This window comes from Condylostylus longicornis, unplaced genomic scaffold, assembly GCF_029603195.1.
Source record: "Condylostylus longicornis isolate FDR11 unplaced genomic scaffold, ASM2960319v2 ptg000044l, whole genome shotgun sequence".
NCBI lineage: Eukaryota > Metazoa > Arthropoda > Insecta > Diptera > Dolichopodidae > Condylostylus > Condylostylus longicornis.
The window spans coordinates 3964906-3991073 of NW_026578013.1; the positions used below are offsets into that span (position 1 = coordinate 3964906).

A 26168-nucleotide genomic window follows, 5' to 3' on the forward strand; every position below is an offset into this window, starting at 1 on the left:
AAAACAAATTTCTAGTAAAATTATTTATTAAAATTTTTACCATTACATGCCTTTGCACTTCTAACAGATTAAATGTTTAAGTTTAATAGTAAATGCTCTTTTCAATGTTTTCTATTGAGATTTAGTTTTACAAAATATCTCCAATATCTCTTAAAATTTTTTAACAGTAATAGTACTTAAGAATGTCATGTGCATATCGTATTTACTTGCACAACACAAAATCTGTGTTATTAATAATATAAAATAATAAAACGTTGTAGCTAGTTGTAACATAAATAAAAACAGTTTTTAAGTGCTATAAGGGGATAATTTCAAAAAACTCAAATTAAATAAAGTAAATTAAGAACTTATTTATTTTTAATCGATATTTTACCAATAATAATAATACCTATATAATACTTTTAATAGTATTATAAATAATTTATCCTGTGAATATATAAAAAGTATGCTTACGTTAAAATATACGTATATAAATATACAGAGTGATTCAGTAATCCTCAGTTCTTAAACTATAAGTGCTCTAACTATCAGTGAACAATTATAATAATATATTTTTATTTTGAACTAACCATAGCAATATTCAGAGGATTTTACAGATCTTTCACAAAATTTTAAATTTTGCAGGCCATTTGTTTACGACTTCCTTTTGAAAAACTTTGGAACATTCAAACAAACAGCTTTTGAAAGGGATAATAATGGGCTAGAATCTTATATATTATAATTTTATTTTGTAATTTATGGACTTTCGAAAGAGCAAGAATTTTAATTTTAGAAAAATTCAAATTATTAGTTTCTTATTAGTTTACTTTACAGGTGCAATTTTATCTAAAATTTTCTGAAATTTGAAAAAAAATTCTTTACAAAATTTTTATCACTTTAATTTAAGCCAAAAAAGTTCAAAAATGATTTATGGTTCCAGGTTATACCCGAAAAATCGTTTGAAGTCCGAGATTTTAAAAATTATTGTTCCAACTTTTTTGTAAACAAGTAAAGCTTTTCATAAAGATGCTGGTAGAAGAATAGGAACCCCGGGCTCTCATCTCGTTTATCCCGTCGAAGGGTCAGGGTCTTGATCTGTCAGATAAATATTATCTAAATTCAATGCACTCTGACTTATTTTGTCTACATAGCAGACCTGCAAAGCTTTATTTGAATTTCATTATCTTTAACTCCCCAAACTACATTATGATACTAAATAAATCATTGATTACTGAATCACCCTGGATGTACGCATTATACAAACTTACCATTATAAAACTAAAATGTTACGTAATTTTGATGTATACGAGTATAATCCCTAAAAAAAAAAGAACTTAAGACCTAACTTTGTGTCAATTTCCTTACCGGTAGTTTACTTCTTCTTCTTGAAGTTCTCAAAAAAAATTTTTTTTACCACAAAACTCAAAGGAATTTAACTTTATTTGATGTGCATATACACATAGGGTACCTATATAATATACACATACCTCTACATGTTTTTTCTTATTATCTAATGGACCGGCATAATCTGATGCAAAAAAGTATATGTATATACATCATATAGTAATATGTATATAAAAAGTTTTTCCTCTCTTTACATTTACATTTTTGCTTTTATAACATAAAAATAACTATAATATATAATATTTTTATAAAGGTAAATGTAAATACTTGTATAACACTATCACGTTTACCTATATATTTTAAAAGTATAATATTATAATAAACCTGAATAATATTTGTAATCAATGTATACGTTTATGTGTAATCAATTAGAGTGATAATGCAGGATCGACCTTATATAGTTATTCAATTTAATATGAAAAGGTTTCTTTATTAAAAATTCCACTGTGCGACCTAATGATACTTATCGACACAACACATTTTCATTGAAGTTTTGGGTACTGTTTTTTTTTTTTTGTTGTTATTTTTTTCTTTTCTGTGTACCTGCATAATTTATTTATAACACCTGAAGATATAGAGTAAAAAAAAATCTGAACTATTTTACATGTTAGAAGGGCGGACTTTGTTTTCCTTTTACCATTTTCTGTTCATTTGAATACGAATAAAATTGTGTACGGTTATGTAATATAATTATTGAGCTCGAGGATATTGTAAAATAACTTTTTTTTTAAGGATTGCGTGGTGAAATGCGAATTTTAAAAATAGACCAAAATTACTATTTCAAATTGGTTTTTTGCAAGTATTCTAATATAATACATAAACTATTATACATAAAAATATTATATTACATAGATTCTTTGCCTATAACAAGTTTGAAATCAACAATAATTGCTTTGCTAAAAAAGGACACTTTTTGGCTAATCAACTGTTGATATTCTATTGAGGGAGCAGCTATGCTATATCCGCTGTTTTCAGAGCAATAATTAAAGTCAAGAGTACGAGAGTTGTATTGGAATAAGAAAATTTTTAGCATAATTTTTGTCGACTTTGAATAGTTTTCCTTTTGTAGTTAGTCACAAATTATCTTTGATTCAATAAAATTGAATTGAAACAATTATTTTCTTTAATTTTTGATTTCTCATTTTCAATTTGAATAAAATGCAATTTTGAATGTAGAGGAAGGAGATAGAATTTTTTTAAGTAACCAGGGAGTTGAATGATTTGAAATTTAATGTGCAATTGAAATAAAGGGTCCATGTCGTTTCCACATAGAACGAGAATATATGCAGAAAAAGTATATGCACACAAGAAGTGTTAAAAAACTTGGAAATAAATATTTTTTTCTATAATCACTTTTGAAATGAATTCAAACTTATACTAGTAAAAAAATTATTATATTTGGATAGAATTGTATATAAATCTGAAATAGAATACAATAACTATTAACTAAAAATAAATTGATATGGTCAGCACATAACCGACCGCAATAGATATTGTATAGTTTAGTAAAAGTGTTACAGAAGATTATGAAAATTCATTTTAATCCCTTCTTTACAACTTTAAGGACATCAATAAGCATTCAGTTAACATTCCTCGAGAAATGAAATTCCCTGAAAAGTTCACCAATTAATTTCCACATATTATGAGTCCCAGTTGAGTTTGAGAGCCGTAACCTCTCCAAAAAGTTTATATGTTTATTGTTTTAACATACCGAATGTAAATATGAAATTTCAAGGAAATTCATTGATTATTTCGCTCTATATGTTAAAATATGTAAAATCGCCTCGCAAAAAGGTCCAGCTCCCGAGACTGGACACATCTGGATATACGAAAAAGTTGATCAATTTGTAACATAGCCTCAATAAACTCACATACAAAATTTGATTAAAATCGGTTCAACCGAACTTGAGATACACGATTTCCCACACAAAACGACAGACCGAGATCTGTCTAGAAATAGTTTGTTTACACTTCCCTATTATGAAGAAGTGCGTTCCCACTGAAAACTCGACATCTGAAATTTGCATGCAATGCGATAGGCAATAATTACCATAAACAATGTAAGTACTTTGAAATTTAATTTTAATCTTGTCCTTACCGTTATATTTTTAAATTTTCTCAATTTTGAATGTTTTGGTTTTAAAAAATGGAAATTTTAGCTTGTTTTATTGGAAAATTTTTAGGATCATAGTGTTAATATAGTACAGATTAACTTAATAATCAGATAGATTTTGCGAAACATTCTTTGAAGTATATTTACATAGTGTTTTGAACTTGATCTTATTTTGTTGGTTATACTATCAGTTCTTTTATCTTTTCTCATTTACTTGGCTTTCAATCTCTTAGTTTTTTATGAATTTTTCTACTAAATTTTTTTGTAATATAAGTGAAATTAATCTAGAATACAATCAAATTAAATAAAATTTTTATATATACCTTTTTTCTAAATCTCCTTATTTTTCTCTTATATTTCAGGTTTATATTGTAGGTCATATGCCACCTGGTTCTGATGAAAGAATTATTGGTGCAAGTCAACAACATGGTCATACAACATTCTCAGAAAAAAATAATTTACGTTATTTAAGATTAGTACGTAAATATTCATCAATTATTCAAGGACAATTTTTTGGTCATTTACATTCGGACTCTTTTAGGATAATCTATGATGAAAAAGGTATATATATTGCGAAATTATATCATTACATAATAAGTATATAAACAAAATTATATTCTATATGTATACATTTTGACACATTTATTTATTTTTGTAACTTGCTTTCCTTTTAAGTAATGGTTAAAAAAATATAGTGAAGGATTAAAAATAACCTCATTTTCCTTTTCCTACTGTACGAGTATAAGAGTGTTGAAGATTAAAAGTTACTTATGTTGTGAATATATATACAAAGTTATATGTATATAATAACGTTCATTACATAGTCCATGGCACGTTTTGAACATTTATATGAAATCCTAAATTAAATTGATATTAAAATTTTTTCCGTAAAGGTTTTTCGGAATGGTACGAATATAAGAAATTAAAGTTATAGTAAATATAGAAAAAAAAAATATTTATTTTTTGCTTGAAAGGTGATTTTGGGTATAAAAATAATTTTTTGCTTTGAGTAAAGAAAAAAAACGGAAATAGAAACAGGAATATCATGTAAAATTTAAGGGTTACCTATATTGAGAATTTGTACCTTATCCCTACATATATAGTTTAAAAAATTATTAGAAAAGTATTGAAGGATAGTTTTGTACCCTTTATATATTACATAATATGTATAATACAAATTATATATTTGGTAAACAATCCGAAATTTTGCACGTTTTTCTGTGTTTGCAAATTTTGGACTAGATTAGGAAATATGCATATAAGTACATTTTAGAAAAGCAGTTTGTATTCCAAATACACCTTTATAATATTATGCTGCAATATAATATAATACAATATACGGCTCCGAAGTAAGAATACATTTTCCAAATACAGAATCGGATACAATTGAATTTCTCAGTAGGATATGACAATCGGATGCAACATATTTTGACTACCAAAATTTTCTACATACACTACATGATATAACATATTGAACGCTAAGGCTCATACTTATTATGACCTCTTACACTATTAATATGAAACTTAGTAAGATTTTGTCTGCTGTGGCTAGTAATGTGGAAATAGTGACTGACAGCCTAGCCGTGATTTTAGATGTAAAGTCGCTTAGAATATCCTCGAAGCTGGTCCCCCGTTTGGGGGACATGCGGCTAGGTTGGGATTGACCTTCAATACGGTTTGTTGCAGCTGCCGAGAAATAGAAAAGAAGAATACTGTTTTTCATTATCTCTGCAAGTGTTCGGCTCTGGGTAGGGTCGGATTGGCCTCTTTAGGCAGAGAATCTGGTGTCTTAGATAGGCCACATATAATCGTTCGCTCAATGATGGCCTAGTGATCACGGGGTAGCGAAAGCATAACGGCAGATTTGTGTTAATTAGAGTGCCATTGACCTGCTGCTCCGGCCATGTTAACCAACCTTTGACTTTTTAAATCGCTTTAATATTATATTAAATTTTTAAGATCAATATTATTATTATCTGGAACTGCCGTCGTATATGCCTAGCCTAAGAGGTAATAAAACTTTATAGAAGAAAAATCACTGCATATTTGCAAAAGTGAGGGAAAAGAATTTAAAGAATTAATAGAAAGAATACTTCTATTAATAGAAAGAATAGAAAGTGACACAAGAAGTTGCTGAAGGTCATAAATCTCTAAATACCTATCTAAAGCTACTTTCTATAACTTCAAGCTCTATGTTATTATAATGTGGCTGACTTTTTCAATAGCTCAAATAGTTTACATATTATATGGTTTACACCACTCACTGCTTATATAACAGATAAAATTTAATTTAAGTTAATAATTTTTTTTATTCGAAAATTTTATACATTTTATAATTTTAGAATTAAAGAGTGTCCAACTCCTCAAGTCCCTTTTTGTGTTCCCTTACGAATATGTAATTTTCCACACACAGATATTTTACGTGTAATATGTAACAGAAATTAAATTTCTTAAGGCTATATACATATTTGAATATTAAATTTTTATACATATATACACCTACAAACACACAAACACACAAAAATACAATTTTGTACACAAAAAAGCAAACATCCTTTTTTCGTTAATTTTCAATTTTTATTTTTTGCTTTGCCCATAATTTTCATTTTTTACCTCACTTCTTAGTCATTTTTTATTGCTTTAAGGTAAACAAGTTAGTGAAAAATCGCCTTAGAAAAGCATTTTAGGTTACGCTCTAAAAAAAAAAACAAAAAAGGAGAAAAAAATCATAATAAAAACAGTAAAATAAATATTGTGTGTTAGGGAATTAGAGTAAAAAACGTAAAAAATAACACAGAGAACTGGAAATAATTTATTAATATTTTAATAATTTATGTGTGTGTACAAAACGTACATTACAAATATTATAAATTTTTAAAGTATAATATCCTTGTATATTTGCACTACTGGAAAAAATGTCCAGGAAAGAAAAGAGTCCTTGTAATATTATTAAATTGAAGAGCAACAAATACCTACCTACATCTTTCATTTTAATTTTTCTTTCTTCTTTATTTTTTAGTTTTCAATTTTAATCGAAAACGTCTGTGTTTCGAATAAAGACACACTTAATGTGGGTCAATGGCAAGCTTTTATAATTTTAAAAATAACATTCGTACTTTCAAACATTGTGAATTTTAAATCAATATTAAAAAACGAAAGAAACACATGTACATATTATGGACACACAATTTAGTTACTTAGAACATTTTATGAAATATTTTCGACTCCTTTATGATTTTAGCTTAGTCTATCCTATATAATTTAAGGGAAAACATGGTATTAATGGGAAACTTGTAATTTAAATTTTGTGTCAACACTTTCAAAAAAACAATTTTACTAATGAAATTTTTATGTAATATTATTACCGACCACACTGTATTGTATACAGTAAAGGTCAAGCATATGGGATGGATTTACGCATTTCCCCTTGATAATGAAGCGCAAATAAACTATTTTTAAAGGGATGTCGGTTCTCGGTCTATAAGTCTGTGTGGACACGCTTGTATATCAAGTTTGGTTGAACGATTTTGATGAAATTTTAGAACTAAGTTTATTTTGGCTATATGTCACGGGTAATTTTATGGAATAGATTACGCCCCGGGAACTTGATCTATTTTATATTTTCTGAAAGTGAAGCGAAATAAAGCAATCCGCCAATTCCCTTGAAATTTTATATTTAAATTTGCAGTACTAGATCAATGAACTTATAAATTTTTTCGCAAATGCCAGGGCTCGGAAGCCGAAAGGATTGATAAAAGTTTTTGGAATGTAATATTTGAGTTCTGGTTGTTACCGGTAAGCTTTCAGCTCAATCGAATGGCTCAAAGGGAAACCCTACTAAGAGCGCAATTTACTTTATTCTAGGTATGTACTTACTAGCGTACTTAAAATTAGAAACAAGTGTTTAACAGGCTTTTTAATAATCTTTCGTAACACTTTCGATAAACTAGAATATAGACATTGCCGTCGGTTATGTCAGATTTTTTTTTTTGGAGCATTTACGATTCGAATCTTTTTAAATTAAAAATACTGTGAAGTAGGTTAATATAAAAGAGAATAAGTTTTTAAAAGGAACTATGTGTAAGCCGAGAACAAATCAAGTGTAAATTTAATCCCAATAAATCCTTATAACATTTAATGCGTGCTAGAGAAATACGATTAACATTGCATGTAATATTCTGCTCGTTTCATGTTGTTTTAGGGACAAATTTTGCTATTAAATGATGATCTTTAATTTTAACGATTTTTCACGTAATTAAAAGGGTAATATTATATCAAATCAAAACTTTCATAATTTCAATAAAGAAATGAAAAAGTTTTCTTGAAAAAATTCTCCATATTCTGCTTATTCCAAAATAATATCTACTCTTTTAAAATCTACATAACGTATACGCCATAGGTTTCTTTTCAAAACAATATTTTATCCATCATGTTAAACTTAAAATAAAATTCAAGTTTATTTGTCTCCTTTTTCGTTCAAATTTTTTTGCAATTGTAAAAATTTAAGCTAGGATATTCTCTATAAAATAAATAATACCTATGTACTCGTATATGATGTACATTATTTTTTTTCAACAAAAAAGGATAAAACATATTATTTTGTTGAGTTTTGCTCTCCTATTTTTGTTTACGATAAGATGAAAAATATTAAACAATATTTGACATACTAAATTCCCTATCATAACAAGAATGGAAATGATTACTATGATAATGATGATTTTGTTGATGATTACAATATGATATAGATAATATCAATGATCCTAAGATAAAATGTCTTCAGGAATATTATGAAATAAAATCAATTTCTTTTTTTTTTGTAAAAAATTTACATTAGAAGAAAATGATTTTTCTTAAGCATTTTAAGAATATTTTTAATAATAATGTTATCTTAAGACATTTATAATTATAACGAAAGTATTGTAGTGTGCATATAAAGAGTGGACTTAATATTGAAAATGAAAAAAGCGATATTTTGACAGAAAGACAGAATTTTTTACTTTAAATGAGAACTAAATGGAAGAAATGCCAAGGGCACATATTTTACTTCACATAAAGGAGTTTTTTACTAAATTCAGCTTCAAAACCATTATAAATATGTTTTTATCATTGCGTTTTATGAGATAGTTATTAGTTTCAATAAAATTAAATTTATATGGAAAATCACCAGCGCTATATGAAATCACATTGCCAGTTTTAAAATAAAATAAAAACAATCATTGCTTTAGATGTCCTGCTCTTATGAATAACATTTTATTTGAAAATTCAAGGTATGTATTTAACAATTCGAAATTTGCATACTTTTAGGGTGTGGGAAGAAAAAATTTAAAAAAATTGCAACATAATGTCCGGAATTTAATAGCTGCAATTCTTTTAAGTAAATTGTTTGCCATCAATATTATTTGCTTCAATAGTAATTTAGAAATATTTAATTCTTCTGCAAAATGAAGCAACGAAAATTTAAATTTTATTAATTTTCGCAGCGATAATTGGGCAGATAAAAGAGTGGCAAAAATTTTATTAATTTTTAAATATTTGCTACCACGTTTCATAATTTTTACCTTAAGGAAAAACTTTATTAACAAATCTATAACATTTAGAAGGTATAGGCATAGAAAAAATTTCTTGATTAGAAAATAAGGTTTCTTAGAATTATTAGATAATTTTGAACAATTTTTTCATTTGTTCAAGAGTTCAGAAATTTTACAAACAGACTTGCAAGCAAAGAGATGCGAAAATAGGGTGAAAGTAATAAGCAAATTTTTTTTTACTTTAGTTGGGAATACGCCTAAAAGTAGTTTCAAAGAAAACCTTACAATGTTAATACAATCCTATATAATTCAAACACATTGTACACAGTCAAACTTTTCCATATCCTATACACCCTCTACATGACGAGCTTTTCTTTAACTCAAACTACATTATTTCTGTTTTTTTTTTTTATTATTTTGAAATATTAAAATAATTGAAGTATTTTAATTTCTCCAACTCGAATATTTCTCAAATTCCAAATTTTTTTCCAACATTTACAGAGTTTGAAATATAGAAGTTCCACTATATAAATAATATAATATGTGAGACAACAATCCATGCAAATTCATTAGTATTGAATTTAATTGATTATTCACGCGAATTACAATTGTTATGATGTGCACCTTTTTTAAGTCGAAATATGACTAAAAGCATTTTAAAATTTAAGATAAATATTTGCTAGATCATGTTTATCAAATCCTCTTGTAGATAATGTGCGTAACGTAAAGGCCGGCTGAAAATTTTTCATAAAAGTAATTTTTTAAAGGACATTTTCTTGCCCTCATATTATATATAAATCAATTTAAATTATTATGTAATTCAATTGACAATAATTGACATAAGTTATAATTGACAAGTTGACATAAGTTATATACATAATATATGTATATATGCATATTATGTATTTGGAAAATTGCAGTATACAATTCTAAGAAAATATTTAAAATACTCGTATGATTAAATATAATTTTTTACTTCCACCCAATCAATTATTTCAAATTATTATAAATTTTTGTACCTATATTATAATTACAGATTCTTGAGTATTACATAATTTACATTACATAGACTTTGAATGTGTTCGCCTTTTTTTGTCGTTTTCTCCTTCTTAAGGTCTTTGACTAAGAATATTGTACAAAACAATACCAAAATTGTACTTATAATTTCTTACTAATAATAATTTGTGGCCTCTATATTATTTACTATTTATTTTCTGTTTATTCCATCTGGACATGACAGAAAAAATGGCTTTTGTTTAAAATACATACAATATCATAATATAGTTTCACAAGTCATTTACCATGACCAGCCATTTATAAATTTTGTGTTATTTTGTGTACATTACATAAAAAATGAAATAGCAAACAATCAGACCAGCTAAAAATTATAGAGAAAAAAAATTAAATTTTTGTATACCTATGTACATAAAAATATGTATGTGTGTATGTACGTAATATGCACAGCACATATTATTCACTTTTAAATAAAATAACTAACGGTTTAACTAAATCAATATTAGGCAATTTACTGTTATACTAATGGTTGATGAAGAAAGACGTAGGAGGGGTGGGGCGGGGTGATCAAATATTCGTTTAGGCTTATTTCTATATAATTATTATGCCAGAAATTCAAAAATGAAAAAAAAATTTATATTATAAAGTTTTATACGAGTGTGTGTGTGTGTTTATACAGCTTGTTAGATTTCAGTTCACTGATTAGGGGACATAAAACAAATAAATAATTACGCGATAATAACCGGGTTATAATATACAACCAAAAAAAATGGCTAATTCTAAAATTTTTGATTACATTAGTAATTCATGTAGAAAATAATAGAAGCAGAAAAAAAAGGTCTAAAAACTAAATACGTATGTTTGAGTATAGTATAGAAGAAGTATAAAAACAAAAAAAAGAAAATAGAAGAAAAAAATTTCAATGAAAGAGGGGGGAGAAGGAGACAGTGTTCCCACTCAATAAAAACAAAATGTATCCAATTTCAAGAACAAAATGTATCCAAAATGTATCCAGCCTCCTAAAGTAGAATTATTATACTAAATCGCCTTATTTTATACCAATAAACTCTTAAATAATATTAATTTGCTTTATTCAACAATGTAAGTTTCGTAATTTATAGTAAATTCTTTTAGAAATCACACGCAATTTCTATTACATTTTAAAATTTAAGGTCAGAAAATATATGTTCTGTAGCTGTTGAACTATGCGGTAAAAACTATTCAGCACGAAAACGGGCAAATTTTATTTAGTCAGCAAATAACATTTTTTGGAAGATAATGCACTTAAAAGTTACAGCACTTTAAAAGTTTTCTAACATTTATTTAATGAAAATCCATATTTATTTAATAAATGTATCCATATTTCAGCAAAATTTTAAAATGTAGCCAATTTCGACATTTTAGCAGATTTGAGTATCTTTGTATCCAAGCTAAATTTTAAAGCAAAAATGTATCCAAATGGATACAATTGTATCCAAGTGGGAACGCTGGAAGGAGACCAGTAGAGAGTGTTGCCGTTTCTCCATCTTTTTGAGAGTTTTTAAAATTTTAACGTTGTTCTTTTAATGAGTAGACGCGACTGGTTCTCGATATCGCTCTAGTAATTATTTATTCGGTCGGGCGCATATTAAAATATTTACGTTTGAGTGGATTCTCCTCGCAATGCTGAACAAGAGAAGAGAATATTCCAATAAAATTAAAAGGTCCGATAAATTATTTTTTTGTTTATTTCCTCATTGTAAAAAAAAAAAAAATTTTAAATCATTTTTAAACCGCCTTTAAGCTGAAGCTTTTAAAATGTTTTACTAGATTGGTAAAATAATTTTTAAATATTTAACAAACGCAGAAAGCTTTTTAAAAAATTTTTAGATTCAGTGGTAGCACCGGTTAAACAAAATTTATAAGAAGCGTTGGAAAATTTCTCGAAGCGCTCTCTGCTTTTTTCTGAGTATTTCAAATAATTCCCCAACAATTTGGAACTCACTACATCGTCGAAACATTGTACTTTTGAAATACAATACAGGTCATGAAACATGGCAGCGAAAATGTTTTTTTTTTTATACAATATGGAAGCAAGGGATAGTTAAATTTATTTTTTTATAAATACTTTATCAAAAAAAAATTCTCGAGTTTGCTTATACCATAATGTAACAACATAATAACGAATTTCTCATTAGATGAGGGTGTGATGCAAGAACAATCAAATGTGAATGTTTTTTGATCTTTTTACTCAAATTTTCTTTATGTTTGGTTTTCGATTTTTAACCCTCTTCTTTAAATTTTCTAGGAAATATGAAATGACATCGAACAGAAAAGTACTTGTAGATATTAAATTCTTATATAGAATTTTAATGATTTTTAAAAATCAAAGCTTGTGTTAGAAATATTTTTTGTATCTGAATGTAATGATTCTGCTGTTGCCTTTATAATTAAGATTTTGTCCTTCATGAATTCTTTTAAGTAGCTAAAAGTTTTGTACCCTTGATGGTTTATTTTCAGAAATTAATTGTGACAGTAGAAGAATTATACAGTAAAATAGAATTATAAATCTTAGTGGTAATCAAAATTTTTAGTAAAGCGATGATGAATTAAAATTTGTCGGTGCATTTGGTGCGCAACATATTATTTTAAATAATTTAAAACTAAGGAAGGATACAAAATGCTACTTTGAATATTCTTGACTATTGCCGAATAGCAATAAATTTTCGGAGTCCCTATTAATGCATATCATATGTTATAATTAGAACAATTTTCATTTAAATATCACAAAATTGTACTAGATACAGTTCCTTTAGGTAATAACCGATTGTAATATTTTGTTTGAGTAATACAAAAAATATAAAAGTAAAATATAATCAAACCTTTTTTTGAAGATAAGCTGCAGTATTTGTGTGTATATGAAAAGGACATAAATTAATGTATACATGTACGTATAAAGATAATTTACAAGGTCATTTTTTGATGAAAAAAAATAATTGTGATAATTTTAGACAGAAAATTTTAGCATAAAATAAGGCTGAGATTTTATTTAATTTTTTTTTGCCCCGATATCATTTTTGCGTGTTGGGAAAAATAAAATTTCGTTTAGAAAATTTTCCTGCACCAAAGTTCATATTAAAGCTTTAAATTTCGGAATAAAAATATTTTTTGTTTCTACCTACCTATTACATCGTTAGCTATAAAATTTTAAAGAGTTTTTTAATGTCTAAAATAAAATTTAAGAAATTATTTTTAAAAACGAAAAAGTAATGTTTGAAATCAAATTATTTAGGGATATAGATGAAGTGTATATCATTGGCATTGCCATTATAAGACATGAATTCAGACATAAAATTAATTAAATATAGAATTTTAGAGTATAGCACATTAGTCGTATTTTATTAAGTTTATTTAGTGGTTCGAAACGCCCTCATTCAGTGAAAAAATGCTCTTCATTAATGTTGTACTCAATTAAGGTAATTAATTTCTGATTATAAATTCAACTAGAGCTTATTATTTCAGGTAATTGTGTTAAATAAAATAAGCTCTACACAGTTAAGGCCAAGACATAGGATTTAGTTGGGGAATAAAATATGAATAGTGCTTTCGGTCGCTGCAGTAAATAATTTGAAAAATTTAAAATTTCTTTGAATTTCAAGAGTTTCAAAATTTAGCAAAGCAGTAAATGAAAACGTTATAGCCTGTAAGCTTCAACGACTCTATTTTTTTTCATAATTTTCTATAAATTATATTTCAAAAATTAATTTAATTCTTATCTTCAGACAAAACGTGGACTCTCCAAACAAGCTTTGTTGAATAACGATTCTGGTAAATTTGAATTTTCATTAGATCTGGAAAGTCTCGAAAATATGAATTGGACTGACTTCATATCGAAAGAAAGATTTTCATTTTGAGAATTATTTTTAGATTTTTGATTTCAAAATTTTGTTATAAGTGCTAAGGAATAAGATTACGAGTAGTCCTGTTATATATAGAGAACATTATTAGTATTTCATATATCAATAATATTCTCTGTTATATTTTGCTCTATTAGCCAAATATTAGAGAAAAAAAGTAAAATTTATTTTTAAATTTTAAAATAAAAATATTTTTTCAGCGATAACATTATTGATTGGCAAAATTGAAGCTCTCAAATAATCAAAAATAAAATAAACACCCACTATAAGAAATTAAATTATTTTTAAAATATAATTTCAAAATAAATGCATACAGGAAAGCTTTGTATCCCCCCACCATGACACCACGGTTCCACTCTAAAAAAATATTCTTTAATATCATTTTATACATACTTGGGTTTTTTTCCTTTTTGTAATTTTAATGAAAAATTTTTGAAATTCTTTTGCTTCATTACTTCACTACTCAAACGTATTTTCCATTCAATAACATCTTAGTGTTGAATTTTATTTTGTATTTTTTTCTTTCAAGTAATATTTTCATAAAAATTGTTCTTAAAAAATAAGAGACCGAAAGAAGAAAATATTTTTCTTTCTTTTTTATAAAACTTCTTACTTGTTTTTTAGTTTCTTTATTGTTTTTTTTTTTAATAATATCTTGTTAAATAAACCACCAAAATACATATTACACTCATATATTATGACTGTAATTGCTTTGAAAAATACCTCAATTTTCATATGGTGTACTCGTATTTATTCTTGAAAATATAAAATCACAATTCATTCATCCATGTATAATAAAGAACAGAGAAAAAGAAATGAACGAATGAATAAGAAAAACCATTCAATTTCAGTTCATATAATATTTTTATGTACATACATACATATATGTATGTATATATGTACATGTCTATAATATTAGGAATGTGTATCTAAACAATATACATACATATATATACAATATCCTTAAGATATCGAGAAAATATTAAAAATAAAATTTGCAAACCGTTTTAATAAATTTCATAGGATATCAGAGGAAGTTGGTGTGACTCTTTTTCTTAATAAATTATCTTAAACAAGTAAAAATGTTTCAAGTGGCCGAACTAATCGAATTATGTCCTGAACTTTTCATTGTTGTATAGCGATTATTCGAACCTGTGAAACCATTCTATAGAGACGGATATGTGTGACATGCATCCAATTGGACTAGACACGATTGGCATTTATTAATTAAAATTATTTAAAATTAGATTTTGAAGTTGTATGATAGCTACCCGAACTAGAGCAGCCTCTTCATTAAAATCTTGAGTTGAATGTATGTAGATTGTAATCCGAGACACCTTTACAAAATTTCATATTAATATCTCTGTTAGTTTTTGTAATATTTAAAATAACGTCTTTGGGTTGTATTGTAATTGGCCGAACCGCTGTCTGAATTGGTCCGATTACAATACCAGCCGACATTGGCTGAAAGGAAGCTACTTGTTGGTGATTAAAGAAAGTTTAGTGTCGATTACATTGTTCGTTTTTGAATTATCGTGTGATCGGACATGTCTGAATCAACGCAGAATTTTAGACGCTGAGCAAGAATATATTTGCATGTCCATACGGCAGGCGATTCCTTCAAATGGTTACAAACTCCATATCAAAGTTAATATACGTTTCACGAGGGTGTAGTGTATAAAAATAATAAAAAATATTGATTATAAGATTCAAGTCTGGAACCATAGTACATAGCTTCTTTACAAGTAGAAGCTTATGGTATGAAATTTTATTAAGTAGAACAATTATTTTAATGAATTACTTTTGTGTCGTATGTATTCCTAATAGTTAAGGCTTTAATTAAACGTAACAAATCTATTATCTTCATCTTTGATTTAAATTGAGTATCTTTAGCTCCACATACAACATTTCTAAGCAATTTAAAATGATAATATCTTAAATTTTGAATTCATTCTCTAAAATTTACATAACAGCAACCAAGTATCGAAACTGTCGATTTTTGTTTCGGTCATATTAATATTTTATTTAGGCCAATTCCGATTCAATCTATTGAATAGTAAATTTGAATTCATGTTTCACATTGAAATTCCTGCATAATATTAGAAAATGAATATTAGATTTCATATACGACATAAAAATTATTTGTGTTATATATTAAATATGGTATAGATTGCTAACAGTATATTTTATAACGCTCATTCCTAGCAAATACCGTAATATATTTTTTGTTTATTACTCTTATTATATTATTACTCTTCGTTTTATTTTTTGAATAAAAAAGTACTATAGCTAAAAAACAAAAAAATCGTTCGCGCTCATTTCCATAATACTTATATGTAAAAAGAAAAAATAAATAAAATACAAGAAAATATAGGATCCTATATAAGAAAGTAAATTGTACAAAAACAAGAGCAATTTCTTTATATACTAACAAAATACAAGCATCATTATATACTTGGAAAACTTTTATTTTACCATAGCATAATATGTTGTACGTCATATATGAATCAAAACCAATTTACTTCTAACAACTGCATATACATACATATTTCCAATATCGTATTATATTTGAAAATATCCCATACATGTGGAATAAATATTCATATGTACTATACTATATCTATATAGGGCGTATATTATATGTACATAAAATATTTTACTTGGAAAAAGTCCTCGAAATAATATTATAATGGTTAGTAAATCAATTGAGAATAAAAAAAAAAATTGAGAGGAAATTTATGGTCGATTTCATTTATCAAACTATAGGATAGTTATATACATATACACGCACAAATTTTATTTACTTATACATTCAAATTTAAAGAAAATCTTTTACGCTTTAAGAAATAATTCTACTATTTGAAATTTTACAGATTTTTGTTTCAATTTTTGCAAGATTTTCAGAAACCCATGTAAATATGTACGGAAAAATGTAAAAAACTTAAAATTGAACACTCAAAATATCTGAAATTTAATGACCAATGAAGCAAACTTAATTACAATATTTAAGAAAATTAAAAACAAACTTGAGAACTGCAATACAATACACTTCCTTTTTAGAGTATCATAAATACTGAGATTGAAGCGACACACGTGCATCCTACCCACGTAAAAACAAGAAAAAAATCTGATGTAATCAGCACATAATCGACCGCATGATGTATTTTCTATAGTTAAGCGAAAATCTTTCATAAGATAATAGAAATGCCCTTTAAATACTTTTTCCTAGTTTTAAAGACCCTATAGTAAGCTTTTATTTAACATACCCACAAGAATTTAAATTTTGCTCTTAATAGACTTTATGCTATCTAAATTCCTTGAAAAGCTCGTAAGTTACTTCAGGAAAGCAAACAAAATTCAAATATTAAACTTTAAGGAATTGCGTCAATTAACTCCTGAGATAGGGTAAAAAATTTAAAATCGGCTCTTAGTAAAAGAGCTGATTTCCAAGCCTTGATATTTCGACTCAATTATATCCATTCAATTCCTTGATATTCTAAAAAAATTTAGAAGTTCATTATTTTATTGAATTCAAATATCAAATTTAAAGAAAATTGGTTGATTATATTTTCTTTTTGACCCGTAAGTAAAGGCCCAGTGTCAATAAAGTTAGCCTTTAAGTTTAGTTGCTAGCTCCCGATTTCTTCCAAAAATTTTTTTGATTTCTTGTACTATCAAGGGAAGCTTATATAGTGCCACCAAATAATCTCCTTTATTGTATGCAATGGGTTCGGTAAATAGAATTTTGTATTGAATAAAAATCATTGAAACCAAAGTTAAAAACTCGAAAATGCCTGAATTTAAACAAAATTGTCATAAGAAAATTTATTAAATTTTTATGAATTTTATAAAAAAACTCCAAACTTTTTGTTAAATTTTCGATATTGAAAATATTAGGCAAAAGTACAACATAGATAGCTGTAAATTGACTCGCATGAATAATTGGTACCTTATTCACCATTTTGATATTTTTGAGATATTTAATATGAAGAACAAAATCTCACGACAATTAGATAGCATTCTGCTTTTCTCGTTGACAATTGCAAATAGGTCAGAGTTTTGTAGCTCAAAATACAACCAAAATGTTACTCGAGAAAATTTACAGCTGCAGTATACACATAGTTAATGAACAGAGCGGAGACTAAATTAAATTTCAATTGTTGCCACAAGAATAATTAATTTGATTATAAAAATGCAAGAGGTTTAAAAATGCAAGATTTACAAAAATTAAGTACTTTAATTTCCAAGTATGTCAACTTTATTCCAAATCGTTAAACACCAATCATTGCAACATAATAAATCGAGAATCAAAAATATTATTATGCATTCTTATGTAGATCCTTGAAATCCTTAAAATTACATGAAAATTAATAAAACAAAACTAATTTAAAACAAGCTATCACAAATGTTTGACTTAAATTACATATTCAAGAATTCAAATATTAAAATCCCATATGGCAGAAAAAAAATTCCTTAGAAAATAGGTAAAAGTACCCCACTTATTATAAATTAACCTTCAAAACTGCCCTATCATACACGAGCATTTAGTCTAATTTTTTTATTATAAAAGAAACGAATTATTTACAAAATTATTTTTTGATTGTAAGTTATAATAATATTAAATAATATTTTCCTAAAATATTTACTTAAGATGGAAAAAGGAGAATGAAATTATACTTAAAATATGGCCCCCATATATTTATGGTATATAATTTATTCTATATCCTTGTCAATAAAAGAAACATGTAACGTCAAAATCAAAAAAAACTAACAAAAAAATTTAGAAGGTAAAAATTATAAACAAATAACGGAGCTTTTATCGCCTAATAATCTCATTTTTTTTATATTGGACATTAAATGTTTTATTATTAATAAAAGCAACGAATTAAGTACATATCATGTTTAGTAAATCTAGAATAAATATAAAAACTTAATAAAAAAAATTGCGCTTGTGTGTACCCATAGTCCATGTGTCGCCTTCCTTTTCCACTACAAACCGTCAAATATACAATTATAAGAATAGGGGATGTGTGTATATTATAGAATTAGTTATGTTAAAGGTCTATGAAAAAATATGAAATTTTAAAGGTCTATGAAGAAATATGATTAGAAAGAAATTTTTGAAAAGGATCTCTATTAAGGTAATTTAGAAACGCAATCCTAATAAATTTTATATTTTTCAAATTTAGAAGAAAATTGACATTGACGTTGATTATTGTATTAGAGTTTTTTTTTGATACTTTAAAATATTGATTCAATTTGGGCACTCAAAGAAAAGTTGTTACTTCCTTTATCGGATTCGATCTTCAGAATGTCTCGTATAGACTCAAACCTCCATAGCTGAAGACTACTTTCAAATCTCAGACCAATAATAATTCTTAATCAAAAATACTGCGTAAATTATTATTCAAACGTGGCGACACATTATACTGTTCTCAAAAAAAAAATCTTCTAGAATTGCTATAAACCCTGTCCTCTTCTAATACTGAAGTAATTTATTTGAGCAGATATGACATCAGAGTTGACATGAATGACTAACACTCTATTTATTTTCCTTTTTTTTTGAATTTTTCAAACATACTCTAGTAATATTTTTTGTAATTGGTCCACCGCAAAAATTAAATTAAAATCAAATCTAAAAATTTAAAAAATCAAAAAATCTATACAAACTTTAATTTATAAAATATTTCAAAAAAAAAAGTATGCATAAAAGTGTTAATACTCAAATATAGAGTCCAAACAATGCCTATAGAGAAATCAAATCAATTCAAATTCAAACTATTCTCTATTCTGAATGAATTGTAATTGTTCATGTTGACACCATTTTGAATTACTCTAAATCTATACCATAAAGTATACAAATGCACCCTTCTATCCTCCTTAATAATTTCTGGTTTAGTTTTTTTTTTTTATTTTCTGGTATATTTGTGGATACCTTAATATTTACCATTATATTTAACTGCTGATATTGTATTTTATCTACATGTTTGTTTAAAACTTTTGTATAAAAATTTTGTTGTTCCATTTTGGTTTGCTTTTTTATCTCGTTCTTAATTTTTCACTATTTTCATTTTTATTCTATAGAAATTTCTAATACCTACGTAATACGTAGTATAAGTGATGTAAGGGCATATAGGTACAAAATTTTATAGTATGGGCAGAGATATTGTAAAAATTGACTTTTAAACGAAAATATTAAATTTATGTAAATAACAAAATATGCCAATGTATATGTAAATTAATAGCCCTGGTAAATATTAAAGTGGTAATGAATGTAATAAAATTAGAATCGGTCTACATGTAAAATGTTGATCAAATATTCAATAATTTCAAATATTTATGATAATATTATTATTTAATTTATTACATGGTCATTTAATGTTTAAGAAAATATTATAGTGTGCAGTATAGGCAGTATAAGATTGCTTGTGAAAATTTTTTTAAAACCCACAAAATACTCAAATTCATATATTATACAAATTGAATGAGTCTTATATCAATGGTGTTGATTTTATTCAAATTATAAAAATTACGGGCATAAAATTTTTTCTTAAATTAATTGAAATTTAGAATTAGCCCTCGAGTAAATTAGCTGTTCATTACAAAGATATATTGGTGAATTAATTTTACAAAAAACCTGTAAATGCGTCCTTGATTCAAATTTATTTAAAAAAAAATAATTATTTAATATCAGTAAAATACCTACATTACTCACAAATTGAAAACTCAAAAAAATATGATGTAAATATTCTACATAAAGAATAACTAAATTTACTGGACTATAGCTCTGGTAGTAGTTATTTTTCTCAGTGTGAAGTTGGTTATTGGCACACACATGTACCTGTTTTTTTTGGAAACAGGTTTTGCATTTAAATATTTATTTTTTATTACGATTATTGTTTCTTGGGTACCTGCTTTCAATCAAGTTTTACTGTCAAATTCGATATTAAATGAAACACATACTGCTTACCAGGGTATGTTGGATGTGCGAAATAAGTGGTATACAAATCCAATCGCTTAGAATGTATAAAAATATAATATATGTATGTATATATTTAAACAATTTTTTTCATTCTTCAATATTAATTAATATTATTTAGGAAGCTTTGAAAATTTCAGTTCATCTGAAACTCTAGAAGCAATGAAAGTTAACTGTTAAAATTGAGAAACACACCCGGGTAAGCGTGTGTCAACAGAGCAGTTAAAACAACGTTTAATTGTAAAATGTTTTCCATTTTCGCTAATTCTGGCAAATAATATTTGATTAATCAAGTAAAATTTCCTTACTACTTATTATTACCACAAATTTTTGCACTATAGGGTTATTTTCATATAAGCATTACTTAAATATTTTCAATATTAAACTGCTATTCATATTTAATGTGATTGAATTCAGAAATTCACAAAACTAATGTAATATTTTGTAAAACAATTATGGTCTTATAAAAAACCTTTAAAATATTAAAACTCCTTTCTTTTATATTATTATTAGATTTGGTTCTGGTCACAAATGTCTAAGAAAATAATCTGTTTCCTAAATTTTAAATTGTAAATAATTTAATTTTTTACTAATGCATCAGCAAAAACCATGCTGTTTTATTTGATCTTCAAAACTCCAAATTCATGATTAATAACCGGCGACAAATTCGAAGTTGAGGAAAATAACGGTTTACAATTACCATTAAGCAACACTATTTACCAATTACTATACTGTACAGTTCACCCTCATGTTAAACTCTGCTCTCTCGAGATAAGACGACTTTCAATGCAATTTTCTTCTAAATTTAAAATATATTTTGAACACGCATAATTATGCATGTATTAACAAATGTTTGCTTAAAATCAGTAATTATTATTCTAAAATAATTGCGGTTAATGGTTAACACAAAAAAAAAAGAAAACTTTTTCACAATGGTAGCCTTAAAATTACTAGAGTGAATTGGAAATTCATTTTCGATTTGAAAAGTAAATGGACTATGTCCTTGTCCATATCAAAATCTAAAACGTATAGTAGATTACAGTGTGTATGTAGATAGTAACGTATATTAAACACTATATAATTTCAATGGATATTGTTCCTATACCTAAACTTGGTGTATTTAGATCAAACAAACATACATGCATACGATGTATAAAATTAAATATACAAAAACAAATATGCAAAATATTTTAATATTCCCTCTCTCTTCGTTTTGTCTTTATTTTTATGGAAAAAATAAAATGAAAATTATTGAAGGGAAAAATAAATAGAGAAAATATGATTAGAAAATATAATTGTATTTTGTTTTTTCTTCTTGTTTTTATTATTTTCAAACAAAATAATTGTGAAACATTGAAGTGCAGGTTAAAAGAAAAACTTGTAGTTTTGAAAATTTCTTTTTCTGTATTGTTTAATTTTGAAAAAGGATTGAATTTTGTATACCTTTTAAAAAATAAAATATTACTGAAAAATTGATTATTTTTAAAGACAAAAGTTATACATAATTTAAAAAAAAATTACATTGTAACTAAAAGTATATTTGGAGCTAAAGAACGGCCATACCTGGTTATAAATGAAAAAATTTTAACTTATTCCTTTAAGATAAGTGTTACAAGTACCAATTGCAATGGCATTCAATTGGATTAATAACTAGATTTATTTACAAATTATTATGCCATGTTTGTTATTAGAATTTCGAGAAATTGTTTGTCATCATATTTATCGCAATTATTTGATCAGGACTTTGTGAAAGCTTTAACATTTGATTTAAGATTTCTTTATTGGCAAATATTCTAAGAATATTTTATGAAATTGATTAAATTGCATTTTAATTTAAATATTTTATCTTAAAACTGGGAGAAATTCAAATTTTCTCCGTAGTTCTTAGAACAAGGTTAAAAATATTTGGACATGCTATGAAAAATTAGCGCTATTATAAGAACCAAATATAATTGTTATAATGAAATATAAAAGCGAATTTTGTTATTGATACTGGAGACTATACCGCAATACTATAAACATATAGGGTCCTTCAAATAAAAAACTGAACTGATTAAAATTATAGTTTAAAATATATTTGGATAATATGAAGTGCATCATATGTATTTTACATAATAAAATTGATTTACGCTTAGTCTATGGCTATACTCCCGTGTCTCCTAGAAATTTTAGAGTTATATTAAAAATTTTCAAATATATAAGATTTGTGAATCTGTTATTGCTTGTCTACAGCTAGTCTATGCAATTAATTGTCCATTTTAATATACGTATTAATTTTAATATCTTCAACTGAGCAAGTAGGTATCTCTGTACAAGTTCGACAAGCAAAAAATTATCAAAGAAATTAATAGCTAAACAATACCCCCCTAAATTGAAAATTTATTTTCATAGAGAAGCAAAAACCTTAGACTTTTTTGACTTTATTAACATATCAAACTTTAAAATTATTTTTTATAAAATTTTGAAAACCCAAATTTATTTTTTCAAACTAATTTTTTTTCTTTATATTTCAATTTATTTTTTTGCATCAAAAAAAAAAAAACAAAAAACTAAAACAGGAAAACCAGTTTCTTGGATCATGATTTCACCATCTGTTACACCACGAAAAATGAGTGTCGGTTCAAATAATCCTGCTATGCGGCTTTATAAATTTGATACGGATTCTGGTCAGGTCAGTATACATATATACAAACATAATCTACATAACATAAAAATAATAGAAAAATAAAAAAAATTTAAAATATTATGGAAATTGTATAAGAAGATGTGTGATTGGTTTTAAGGATGTTTATCGTTACATACGTGCAGATATTGTGTTCTTTGATACATATATGTATATCTATGTGGATGTGTAATATATTATAATATAATACAAGCATTATACTATAAATTACAAAAATAATACACTTGTTCAATGCTGTATCACAACAAGACCATATTCCATATAAAATACTTAAAGACCAAAACGATTCTTAGAAATTTTTTAAAGTAAAATAGAATTTAATTTTAAAGAATTCATTTTTATAAAGTTACATAAAATATAGAGCAGTAAGTTCCAAATATATAGAAAATTATTTCATCTATGTTATGTGTTTAAGATTTTAGTGGCAAGCTGAAAAATAATAAAAATAAATAAGAAAAATTTTTATGACTGAAGTAATTATGAAACATTTGTACATGGAAATTTTAAATGAAATCTTGAAAATATGGCACTGTCTTGAATTTTGACAAATACTTTGCAGGAAATTCTATACGTACTTGTATAAAATTTCGATTTCTTCTTTGGTTACTACTAAAATTAATTATACAGGGTTCTTTGATCAATTTTGATCAAAAAATTGTATGGGTGAGAGTGTTAGAATCATCCCTGAAATTATTTGCCACCTTGTGCGAAAGACCCTGTACATTTTACTAATTTGAAATTTGCTTAAGAAAAATAAATCAATTTTAAATTTTATATGCAGCATTTAAAAAAATGCAGTGCCTGTTACGAATTGTAAAGACACAAAATTTTCACTTAACGCGTTCAATATAATGAGGACAATAATCTTATATCTAGTTCAATTTTTGCAACATTGTAGCAAGCATATTTAAATGTACTTTTCAAAATGCCTTTAAGCTAATTCAGGTTGATAGTACAAAAATATAACTGATTTAATTTACAACAATATGCCAATGAATTTCTGGGGTGTTTATCAAAGACAAAAATTAAAAAAATTTACAAAAATAAATTATACAAATAAAATTTTATTGCTGTTATTCCTACTGATCATTGTCATACCAAAATTTTCGGAAAATTCCTTTAGCAATTAAAAATTAAAAATTTTAATTTTTCTTCAAAAAAAAACAAAATCAATTATTTATCATAGAAAATTTTCATAGTTATGTAAGTAAAATAAATTGTTATCCTGTGATTGTCCTTTTTTTTTCTTATTCAAATATTATTCACTTGAAAAATTCTGCAGATGGCAACAAAAAACCATTCCATTTCCATTTTTTTCCTCATTTTTTTTTTCTTTTGCTTGTTTATTTTTGCTTTTATACTATTTAATAATATTCATACATGTATGTTTGTAGGTATAGTTTATTTAAATTGTAAGAAAAAAAAAACAAAAATAAGTAGAGTTGAACGTGTCAACTTTGTGATACTCATACGAATTAAGGATTTTAAGTGCTGTGTGTTAATTGCCGCACTGTTTCGCTCACATACTCCAGATTTTTTATATCTGTACTGTTTTAATACAAAAATAGCTGTTACCACATACACTTATACTATTTCAAAGAAATTTTATTGAAAATAAGGAGTATACTACCATATTCGTTATGAAAATTTTCAGTTACACTTAAATAGTTTCTACAATATACGACCCAATGACTTTGGAAGTTGTAACATTTGTGAAAATTTGGTGAGCATAGCTCAATTAAATTTTGAACTATCGTTCAGACGGAGGGACACACGGTCAGGGAAATGGTTAGAATGACTCAGAATTCGTCGCTGATCAAAAACGTACACTAATGTCTATATTTCAGACCATTATTTCTTAGCGTTGCAAACGGTAAGGCAAATTTAGTATACGGCTATGAAAACTATGCCATATGATAAAGGAAAGGATTTCAAATTATTTCTTCTTTCATTCTACATATTACAGTCTAAATAGCAAAAACAAAATTTAGAATTCGTACCCCCCCCCCCCACCCATTCTTTTTCTATTTCAATTTTTTTATTTTTTTTTCTTTCTTCCTTATTGACGGTTATAACATTGTTATTCTTATTTTTTTTTTGTATTTTCAATTTGGTTTTTGATTCTCCCTTTTTAAACAGAAAAGGATCTGCTTATATAGTCTACATATATTTGACTTCATTTGCAAAAATTACAAAAGAAAAAAAAAGGATAAAATTTATAATAACTTAACAAAAAAAAACAGCATAGGACAAGGTACTAATGTTTAGTATACAAAATGGGTGGGTATACAAACTAAAAGGAAAAATAAAATATCAATAATATAAAAATGAAATCAAAATCCTCATGTACACAATATTAAATTGTAAGGATAATATATGTACGTACATTATAGATAGCTATGTGAAGAAAGTTAAAAAGTAAAAATTTTAAAAAAGGAAAAATTGAAAAATTTTTTTAAGAAAATGTATTCTATTGAATTAGACCAAAATCAAAGAGAAAATTCCTTGTTCCATTTTTATTTTTTTGTTTTTTTTTTTTTATTATATTATTTTATTTCCCAATTTTTTCCCA

At 25.9% G+C, this 26168-nt stretch overlaps 1 protein-coding gene across 1 annotated transcript in view; it reads left to right on the top strand.

Annotated features, from left to right (window-relative positions):
- LOC129610150 (acid sphingomyelinase-like phosphodiesterase 3b) overlaps nucleotides 1–26168 on the top strand; it is a gene marked incomplete at its 3' end in the record, with an annotated part of 307142 nt that overhangs the window by 269580 nt on the left and 11394 nt on the right. Inside the window, exons 7-8 of the mRNA XM_055522556.1 lie at nucleotides 3859–4057; nucleotides 23472–23584. Coding sequence (XP_055378531.1) covers nucleotides 3859–4057; nucleotides 23472–23584 — 312 coding nt within the window. The remainder of the gene's footprint in view (nucleotides 1–3858; nucleotides 4058–23471; nucleotides 23585–26168) is intronic.